The following is an 11,109-nucleotide window of genomic DNA, read 5'->3' as shown; positions in this document are numbered from 1 at the left end:
TGCAGCCGGGTCAGGTGTAGCAGGTTCGCACTGGAGGCGGGGCTTGCGGTAAGCCTAGATGGGCGGGGCTTGTTGCTATGTGGGGTGGGGCGGGGTTTGCCATAGGCGGGACAGGGGTGTGGCTTGTAGTTGGGCGGCGCTTTTGGGGTGCTTGCCTCAGTGTGGATCTTGCCCCTCAGGTCGGGGAGGGTCTTGCTGTGGGGCAGGTCTTGCCTCAGGGCGGGGCTTTGCCTCGGGTCAGGTGTGGGCGGAACTTGTCGATGGACGGGGTTTGCTGCAGCCTGGGGTGAAGATCCCGATCCAGGCCTGGGGTGCCAGAGTCCCCATGGGGCTGTGCTTACCATGTCCTGCGGAGTCCGCCCCGCCGTCCCCGAGCCCGGTGAGTAGCCAACCTCGCGCTACTCCAACTCGGTGGTGCATCTAGGTGGAAGGTGCACCTTACTGGCCGTTGGACACTCCACGAGGCTGTCCTCCGGACCCTCCTCGGACCTAGCAGGTGGGGGCTGTCCTGTCCCTAGGGGGTTGCTCTACACACGGGCATCTTCTCCTGTCAGTACCAGCTGTACAGCGAAGGCCCTGGACGCGCCGCTCCCTGTGCCAAATAGTGGATATTTTATTAACCTGCTGCTTCCTTTTGCTTGGTTTGTAACAGCTGGGGACCTGCCCAGCTTTAAATTGCACATAAACAAGTCATGCCTTTTAGATTAGAGGTTTCCAGTAGTGCTGTGTTTGGGATGTATGTATGTGAAAACAGTCATTATTTATTTGAAAGTCGAATATAAGCAAGCCCTTTGCTCTAACAGTATGTTTGTATTAATACTTTTACCTGTATTTGGTAACATAACGATCTAATTTTTCTCTCTGCATCGGTTCTTGGTGTAGCTAAAAATTAGTTGAAGCAATGAGAGATTTAGGGAAGTATATTAGTCCGTTAGCTACTCGGTTATATATAGTAAAGTGACTGTTTAGTGGATGTTGGAAAGTTTAGCCTTCCTTTGTGGCTCCTGTTGATTTTAGATACTGTTGAAATTGGGTTTAGCGCCGGGCGTTGGTGGCGCACGTCTTTAATTCCAGCACTCGGGAGGCAGAGGCAGGTGGATCTCTGATTTCGAGGCCAGCCTGGTCTACAGAGCGAGTGCCAGGATAGGCTCCAAAGCTACACAGAGAAACCCTGTCTCGAAAAAACAAAACAAAACAACAACAACAACAACAAAAAATTGTGTTTTAGCTCCTGAGAAAAATTTCCTGTCAGCATTTGTTATGCCATCTGTCCCCACTGCCATCCTCTTCCCTTAACCACAGGGCTCACTGGTGTACTTCACTTAGCACCTAAGATTTCCCTGAGCTCATAAATAAGCTGTAGGATCAGCAACCTCCCTCCTATTCCTTACCCATCAGGATCATTGTATCTCTTCCTGAGTTGTTACTTCCTTCAGACACACAGATGTATATTTGCTTACTGAACTCAAGTCTGTTTGGGTGTCTGTATTTCATGGCTGTGTTCTTAGTGCCTAGAAAAATTGGTGACAATCATTGTGATGGATAGATGTGTGTACTTGGTGTGGAGAAAAAAATGGTTAAAATCACACACCAAGATAATGCTACTTGTTGTCTGAATGTATTTAAAGACTTTATAATTAATAAGGAAAGGGCATAGAAAAAATACCATGGTGTTTCCAGAGTTGAGACAAGTGCCCCCCCCCCCAGTTTCTTTTCTTTATCTCCCCGATCCAACACAGTGAGATCAGCCCACTGGTTCTAAATGTTTTCCCAAACTCCAACCTGCTTCATTCCCATTTTAAACTAACTTCCAAATTACCCTCATGGTTTAAACTTCATTTTAAAAACATTTAATCCCCAATGTAAGTCCATTTTTTTTAAGAAGTAAATATCCTGCAGGCCAACTTATATTGATTTCTACATGTGCTAATTGGTATATTGGTCTAGAGAATGAAATTCAGGAAGTTAAATATTTAATAAATATTGTAATATTGGTAGAATTCAGGATTATTTTGTTTTATTTTGTTTGAGTGAAGTTAAATTCTTGCCATGTTGCTCAGGCTAGTCTTGATTGGGCCTCAGCCTCACATAACTAGAATCTGAAACTATAGCTCCAGCACACCTTAGTGGACTCTTACAGTGACTTTCTTTGTGAGGCTTTTGCACCCATACTAAGATTTTACAAACTGTTTCAATTTGCACATAATTATTTATTTTTGTTGCCTCTAAAGTAAAGGTGTGTAAGGGGGTCTATGATGCTTGATTTTTCTCTTGAAACATGTTATGTATTTTCTTAGGAAGAGAAAAGAGCAAAGCTGGCAGAGGCAGCAGAAAGAAGACAGAAAGAGGTGAGAGCACAATAGTTTGCCTGTTCAATAAGTATTTTATTTCACTTTCTATTTTACTTTCTGTCGTGTTCCTTTGCTGTAAAGTACATGATGACATACATAGTTTTATACTCAAAGATAACCATTCTCAAAGTGATTTCCAAGTATCCATGAACTGCATGCATTTACAACATTTACTGTGAAAACAGCCCCAGATGACTTTGGCATTTAAGCCTGTCCTGTGACAGCATTTTTCCTCAGGATAAACTCACCATGCTGATAAGGAGGATGTGGTTGCAAAATGACTGTTTTATGCAAGGCTTTATGGCATACTGCCCTGTTATGCAAACCAACTTCCCACCCCTAAATGAAAAGCTAAAAAGCAAAACAAGCACCTTTGGACACCAGATACTTTTGCTTTTTCTCTGTAATCTCCCTTGGTTGAATTTCTTAAAGGCTGCATCTCGGGGGATTTTGGATATTCACTCGGTGGAGGCAAAGAGGAAGAAGAAAGAACAGTTAGAAAAGCAGATGGAAACATCAGGGCCACCAGCAGGTGGACTTAGGGTGAGTATCATATGGCAGTTCATTCACTAACTCCCCTGGAAATGCACTTGAGAAAGACTATAAGTAACTTGAAAACACAGGGAGTAGAGATTAGAGGAAGTGCCAATTTATTTTAATATTGGAATAGATTTCTTTTCTTTCTTCCCCAAAATAATAGATTTCCTTCTAAGCACAGTATCTTCTAAGCATATAAAACTTTTATATGTAATGCTAATCATCAATGTGTCAAAAAGAAAAACAAACAAACAAAAACCACCCAAGCAATACAGAACAGTATTGAAAAGGTAAAACTCCACCAAACTTTGTCATTTTGATAGATGTATTGGATTCTTCTAAAGCTTCTGATTTGTAGCTTATTTGTCCTCACTCCAGGGTTTAGGATCTTTGGTTTGTGCTTTTTTTTTTTTTTTTTTTGAGACAGTTTCCTGGTCCCCCTGCCTGTACCTTCCATTGAGCATATCTAGGCTTTAGAGAGTTTTGATCCTTTTGTTTTTGAGCATTATCTTAATTATGCAAATGTAAATTTAGACTATGGTGTGCTCAATCACGAGTGGTCATATTCCTCCCAATGTCTATGCAGGGAGGCCCTTCAACTAGAGGCTGTAGTCTACCAGGAGTGTAACAGCTTTATCATACATGTTGTTGCCCAGGGAAATGACAGCTGCATTTCACAGGAACCCTATTTCTAATATATGGATAATTGTGAAAAGCATAGTGCCCGTAAGTGCTTTCAGTTTTTTAGGTAATTATTCTTTGAAATTTCATTTGGGTTTGTCCCAGAACCACACACATATATACTCTCAGGCTAGAACTTTGGGGCAGAAAGCTAGAACCACCCTAAGCCAAGTTGAATCTGGCCCTAATGCCTCTTAAAGATAGCAGTTATCTCTGCTAATAATAAGTTACTTTGTCCAGTTTGAATTAATGAATCAAATGAAAAGAAAAGTGATTTACTTTATGGTGGACTTTGAATAGTTTATAAAATAATTGGGTTCAGTATTCATCTATGTCATGCAGCCATTTTTATGGATGTCATTTCCTAGTCTTGAAAAGAAGACAATAGTCTATCTAGTGTGATTTTGATAGATCAAATCATTATCAAAAACATGTTCTTTCTTTTTCCCACTAAGATAAAATGCTGTCACTAGTTTTAAGTCAAATAGTGTTCTCAGAAATAAAAACATAAATAAATAAAAATTAAATCATAGTGCTAGAATTAGTGTTGAGATCCACGATTCCTAGTAGGAGTAGAGGTACTAAGTTCACAATAGTGTTAGGTGCTAAGTTTAGTTAAGCTAGTAATCATGCAGAATTAAGAAAACATTTATTTCACATGTTATAGCCTAGTAAGCCTATCATTTGCTCTTCAAGTCTAACAATACAGCTTTTTTTCATTTAATCTGCAGCTTCTTTGTTCTGAAGCTGGTAGATTGGAAAGATACTAGGCCTTGGGTTACTTCTAGGCCCCATGTTACTTCAGCCTTCTCTAAAGAGCTCAGAACCAAAATATGTTTCCATGGTTATCCTTTCTCTTTTTGTGCTGTTTCTTTTCCAAAGTCTATCTGATTTCCTTAGTTGTAAGCACCAAGTTGCAAAGTAGCTGCAGAGTTGCCTTAAAAGGAATAACCCATCGGCAGTGTGGTAGTCCTGTTCCCTCTTAATCAGCAGCTTCAGGGACTGTGTCCCTGTCCCTGTGACCACCTAATCAGCCCTCAAAGCAAGAAACGCAAAAGGAACGAACTGGGGCCCAGGAATAACAAGAGGAGAAGCACAACATGGACAGTGGCTCAGTCCTCCTGGCTGGGCCCTCCAGTGTCCTCTTGTTCTATGAACAGCCTGGAGGACCCTATGAACCAGGGAGATTCTTGTCATGAAGAAAATGTTTCCTCCCCATCATTATATATCTGTCATCTGCCTGTCTCCAAGAGGTGGCATGAATAGTGTTCAGTGTCTTACAGAAAGGGCCTTAGCTGAAGAAACCATGTGATGCCCAGACCAAAGTCGGCACCCATGCCAGGATCCATGACCCCACCATATCCATAGCAGACATGATAATGCAGGAGCGATGACCAAGGTGCAGTCTTGAGGTCTCAGCCAGGGTTGTGCCTGTTAATTTGAAGTGTCCCTGACACTGGAGTCATGCACAGAGTTGTTTATCTTCCCACTATAGTTTCAATTTAAAGCCATGTTGAGATTTTCTTTTTTTTTTTTTTTTTTATTAGTTCAAATTAGGAACAAGCTTGCTTCAGATGTCAATCCCTTCTCCCTCTCCCTCACCCTCCCCAGGAACATCCCACCTGCCCCTAGCCATCCCCCCTCCACTCCCCAGGCAGGGTAAGGCCCTCAAAAGGGGCTCCCCAAAGTCTACCACATCATCCTGGGCCAGGCCTAGGCCCTTCCCCATGTGTCCAGGTAAAGAGAGCATCCCTTCATATGGGATGGGCTCTCAAAATCCCTTCTTTTTTTTTTTTTAAGACCTTACATATTTAATATAGTGCGTTACTCCTGTACAAATGGAAAAAAATTAAGTTCAACATTTCTAGAACAAAATGGCTGTTAATTTTTTACAATGCCAACTGAACGCGGTAACTGGGATACTTTTTTCCAAAGTTGACAGCACAGCTGAAGTTTCCAAAAATTTAAAATTATATATATATATATATATATATATATATATATATATATCCAATAATGGTAGTATGTTATGCATCAATAGCAGCAACAGCTTTTCCAGGTTCTGCAGTCATTTCAACAAAATTTTAGAGACATCCAGCACTCTCCATTAAAAAAAAAAGTAAAAAACAAAATCCCAGAAAAACAGCACCCTTCTGTTACCCTTGTGGTACTTGGCACCATTTTTTTCTTTTTAAATTAGCTTCTCAATCATCATTTGGAAGGAAACCATTCTGAGCAACATCATTAAAAACAGCTCTGATAAAGCATGGTCACTACTATGTATCATAAAGCAGGACCACATATGAGTGAGTACATATCATGTTTGTCTTTTTGTGATTGGGTTACCTTGATCAGAATGGTTTCTTCGAGTTCCATCCATTTTCCTGCAAATTTCAAGATGCAATTGTTTTTTTCTGCTGAGTAGTACTCCATTGTGTAAATGTACTACAATTTCTGTATCCATTCTTCAGTTGAGGGGCATCTAGGCTGCTTCCAGTTTCTGGCTATTACAAATAGTGCTGGCTATGAACATGGTTGAACAGATATCCTTGTTATATGAATGTGCTTCTTTTGGGTTTATGCCTAGGAGTGGAATTGCTGGATCTTGTGGTAGAATCATTCCCATTTTCTTGAGGAGTCACCATACTGATTTCCAAAGTGTACAAGTTGGCACTCCCACCAGCAGTGGAGGAGTGTTCCTCTTTCTCCACATCCTCTCCAGCATAAACTGTCATTGGTATTTTTGATTTTAGCCATTCTGACAGGAGTAAGATGGTATCTCAGAGTTGTTTTGATTTGCATTTCCCTGATGGCTAAGGATGTTGAACACTTTCTTATGTGTCTTTCAGCCATTTTAGAGTCCTCTATTGAGAATTGTCTATTTAGTTCTGTACCCCATTTTTTAATTGGATTGTTTGGTGTTTTCGAGAATAGCTTCCTGAGTTCTTTGTATATTTTGGAGATCAGCCCTCTGTCAGATGTGGGGTTGGTGAATATCTTTTCCCAGTCTATTGGCATGATTAAAAAAAAAAATCTTCAGCACTAAATATTTTTTAGATACAGTTTGAAAGTAGTACTGTGAATATTTATTGTCCTTGAAGGATTTTCTAGAATTTACTCTTAGAGATTTCATAAACTTTGCTTAACAAACTGACACAGAATATTTTCTCACTCAGGAAAGGATCTTAACACAAAATTATTTAATAACTATTCTTCCTTGTTTTGTTTTCATTTCTTGGCCTCACTGATTGTATTTTTCCTCTTCACTGTGTTGAGTGTTTGGGATGTAGGTAATGAAGCAGGCTTAGTGTTTGCCAGCTTCTAAGTCTGGTGAACAGCTGCTCATATATATGACCAGGTATATGGCATGGGTTTATTACTTATAGACAAGCTTCATGGTACAACAGAAGCTTGGGGACGACTTCTGGTTCAGGACAGCTTTTCAGGTCAATGGAGTTTGCTGAGGAAGGCCATTGGAAAGCAGCCCACTCTGGGCCCCATTTCTTGGGAACAACATGACACACGTAGTTACAGCATTGAAGGAGATCCAGGGTACTGGCTCTTCTATCCAGTCCCCACCCCCATTACGGTGTATTAACATTCCCAGCACAAACTCTGACTGCTCTTAAGGAAGCAAACAGGGGTGTCCTTCCAAGAGACTGGGTCCAACCAAGGTGATCCTTTTATCTACTTCAAAACATTGTCTTGCCTATATTTTTAAGCTGCTCTCTTTTTCAGATTTTTGTGAATTATATAAAATTATATTATTCATGGCTATTTGTAAAAAATCATTTTGTCCCATGATTTTCTTTTTGTGTGTTTATTAGAATATCATTACATAATCGAAGTAAACATTTACGATGCTTGTCTATTTTTACTTTTTCTAGTGGACAGTGTCATGAAGTATTGCGTACTGCAGGAGTGTCCTGCCACTAACTCCAGCATCTACAGTCAGATGGAATTCAGCTGAGTGTTTCTTCTTTGCACTGATGAAGAGCTAGACTTTGTATCCTTAGTGCCCTTGAGAACAGTGTGTGAAAACCATACTAAAAATATTGGTAAAATTTTTGATTTTCAAACTTACTGAATTACCCATCCTTTCATTCAATTCCACTTTCTCTATATGTATTTTCTCTTCTACAAGCAGTAATGTTCCATTTTTTTGTAGTTAAAATATGAATCCAAAAAGTATATATGCATGATGTGCTCTGGTCCCACACATATCTCCAATATTGAATTTGCCATAATATCTCTGCTTTATAAGTGACCTTGCTACTTAGGCTCAGGTTGCACAGCCTTCTGTCCGTTCTGTTTCATTCTATAGGAAGACTTTGGCTTCAATTTCCTGACTTCGTGCCTTTAAGCTGATCATCAAGGAAATCCTAAAGATGCATTTGAAGGACTTTAAAGGAATTCCTTATTTTTATAACCCACTAAGAGATTAGTATTTGTAGGCAAATGTTGACGTTCTGATAATTTACTGTCTATACCTATGGCATATCACATTGACTTGAAATTACATGTCAGGAGTACATCAGAATTGTACTGCTGATGTGTCCTGCCAGAAGCATGAGGATCTGTGCAGTGAATGAATGAGGGCAACTGAGAGGCAGGTTGGTGATGAGTGATAATGTGCTTGTTCCAAGTTCATGGGAATTTTTATTTTTGTATTTTAAAGAATAATTGTAAGATGTAACAGATATGACATTGCCAATGAAAGTATGAGAGAAATACATAAGTGCTGTACCCAGGAAGATCACCTTCAGGTGTTTGTTCAAGTACCAGCAAACAATTTGGTGTGATAGTCATACAAGAGGTCTGAAGATCTCTATAGGTCAAAATACAATATATACATACATAAAATCTATTGTATCTGAAATTAAGTTATTTACATTGTGTAATACTTTTAATATAAACTTGCAAAGTATCCACCAAAATACAGCCTTCCACAAGGAGACTTAACTACCAGTTGAAAGTGTGGGAGGTGCAAAAGTTAGCACTGTAAGACCTGACTGAGGTTTCAAAATCAAAATTAGTTAGATGTTTGTGTTCTCCAAAATTCTGTGAAAAGAATCTTGAATCTTGAAAAGAATCAAGCACATTGAATGAGATTCTTCTGCACATTGGAGCCATCTCATTTTCTGTCTCTGCCTAGCCATCTTACCTCTGGTCTGTCTGTACAGACCTCTAGACCTGTATGGTTAGGTAGTGGCAAGCTCCATCCTCTGATCTTCAGACAAACTTGATTTGTACAAGCAAGATATTTCCGCAGATCTCCATTCATTAGACTTGATTTATGACATTGTGGCTTGTTTTCTTCTTACTATATAATAAGCAAAGATGCAAAGATGCTGCTGCTATGGTTTATAATGCCAGCACATGATTTCCCTATCTTAGAATTTATAGATTTTAAATGCCAGTCAAGGATCTCAGTGAATTAGGCCAGGTAAAGCCACAAAAGGAAACAGAGCCACCAGCTTGCCTGTCTCTCCCACAAGGTATTTAACAGAGTGTCAAGCATGTTCTTTTTTAAAGAGTTGGAGCTATAATAGGTCTCATGATGCCTAAAGAGTTAGTTTTCTATTGTTCAAAATATTTTGTGAATATCTAGCAAAGTCTTATGAAATATCAGCTCAGTTTTCTTCACTTATGGATTAGTGACATTTTCCTCATAAAGGATAGTGAAATCAATAAACTGAATTTTAGAAATAATTTTAGTGTATTTTGTAATTAATATTTCTTTTTTTAATATTTAATTTATCTGCTTCCATGTATATCTGTACACCAGAAGAGGGCACCAGATTTCATAACAGATGGTTGTGTGCCACCATGTGGTTGCTAGGAATTGAACTCAGGACCTCCAGAAGAGCAGCCAGTGCTCTTAACCTCTGAGTCATCTGTCTAGCGCCGCACCCCCTTTATTTATTTATTTATTTATTTATTTATTTATTTATTTATTTATTTATTATGTATACAGTCTTGTGCCTGCATGCCAGCAGAGGGCACCAGATCTCATTCAAGGTGGTTGTGAGCCACCATGTGGTTGCTGGGAATTGAACTCAGGACATCTGGAAGAACAGTCAGTGCTCTTAACCGCTGATCCATCTCTCCAGCCCTGGTAATTAATATTTCTAACTTAGGAAGGATCTCTGATAGCTCAATGGGAGAGAGGCAGCACACAAAATTCTTTATTATTGGAAGCCTTCCTTCTGTTAGAATAGACATCAAATTCTCTTCACTTCATCTTTAAGAATTAGAACTTGGATTGTGCAAAGAGAAGGCTTGCTTTCTAGAGGTAGTACTGCATTAAAGAACAACTGGCATACTCACTCTAGAGGCACACATGACATGCAGGTATATTGCTTGCTTGAGATAAGTGGGATACATTGCTTTTGCCAACTTGGGTTGCCACTGCCTTACCAAGACTATATGCATGGCTATGGCCTGCCCCACAGATAATGATGTGCTCAAACTTCCTGAAGGCTATGTATGTATGTCATAGGTACAAAATGGTGACTTGAATCTCATGAATATGATTAAAAAGAGGAAACAGGATGCTTAATAAGAAACTAGGCAATGGCTATTAAATATCATATGAACATGTAAATATTTTGCTTAGGTTATGGATAGTGATATAGTGGTGATATTTTTATAATTATAGCTTAAATGACAAAAACTATAGGGTTGAATATGTCTTCCAAATGTTATGATCAAATTACTAAAACATAAGAAAAACCATTAGAAGCTAGGAAACAAGGAGGACCCGAAGAGAGACTGAAAGGGACAAGATCTCCTGAGTAAATTGGCAGTGCAGCAGGGGAAGGGGAGGGAGAGGAGAGAGAGAGGAGGGGAGAAGAATGTGAGGGATCAGGAAGGTCAGGTTGTGGGAAGGACAGAGGAGAGCAAGGAAAGAGATACCTTGATAGAGGGAACCATTATGGGGTTAACAAGAAAACTGGTACTAGGGAAATTCCCAGGCATCCACAAGGATGACCCCAACTAAGAATCTAAGCAATAGTGGAGAGGCTACCTTGAATACCCTTCTATAATGAGATTAGTGATTACCTTAAATGCTATCACAGAGCCTTCATCCAGTAGCTGATGGAAGTAGAAGCAGAGATTCACAGCTAAGCACTGAGCTGGACCCCTGGAATTCAGTTGTAGAGGGGGAGGAGTGATGAGCAGAGGGGTCAAGACCATGCTGGGGAAACCCAGAGAAACAGCTGACCTGAGCAAGTGGGAGCTCATGGACCCCAGTCTGACAGCTGGGGAACTTGCCTAAGACCAAACTAGGCTTCCTGAATGTGGGAGTCAGTTGGGAGGCCAGAGTAGTCTATGGGGCCTCTGGCAGTGGAACCATTATTTATCCCTAGTGCACAAACTGGGTTTTTGGAGCCCATCCCCTATGGAGGAATACTCTCTCAGCCTAGATACATGGAGGAGGGCCTCAGTCCTGTCCCAAATGATGTGATAGACTTTGATGATCCCCTATGGGAGGCCACATCTTTTCAGAGGCGTGGATGGGGGTGGGATGGGGTGA

The 11,109-nt window shown here is 40.2% G+C and overlaps 1 protein-coding gene across 2 annotated transcripts; it reads left to right on the top strand.

Moving 5' to 3' along the window:
- The first annotated feature begins 325 nt into the window (after positions 1–325).
- Svip (small VCP interacting protein) lies at positions 326–9,281 on the top strand. 2 transcript variants are annotated; one of them, XM_035442496.1, is made up of 5 exons: positions 326–379; positions 2,298–2,348; positions 2,784–2,894; positions 7,457–7,627; positions 7,894–9,281. In XM_035442496.1, exons 1-4 carry the CDS (start codon positions 326–328, stop codon positions 7,469–7,471), a joined length of 231 nt encoding a protein of 76 aa, XP_035298387.1. In that variant the 3' UTR covers positions 7,472–7,627; positions 7,894–9,281. The 2 variants fall into 2 exon arrangements, 1 of the variants encoding a protein (XP_035298387.1); XR_004769213.1 differs by lacking the exons at positions 326–379; positions 2,298–2,348 and having other exon boundaries at positions 2,628–2,894; positions 7,457–7,575; positions 7,856–9,281.
- Positions 9,282–11,109: the final 1,828 nt, after the last annotated feature.

The sequence above is a fragment of the Cricetulus griseus genome, chromosome 3 (assembly GCF_003668045.3).
Source record: "Cricetulus griseus strain 17A/GY chromosome 3, alternate assembly CriGri-PICRH-1.0, whole genome shotgun sequence".
In the NCBI taxonomy this organism is placed as follows: domain Eukaryota; kingdom Metazoa; phylum Chordata; class Mammalia; order Rodentia; family Cricetidae; genus Cricetulus; species Cricetulus griseus.
Note: the sequence above shows the minus strand (reverse complement) of the source record. Positions and strands in the feature narration are given on the sequence as shown.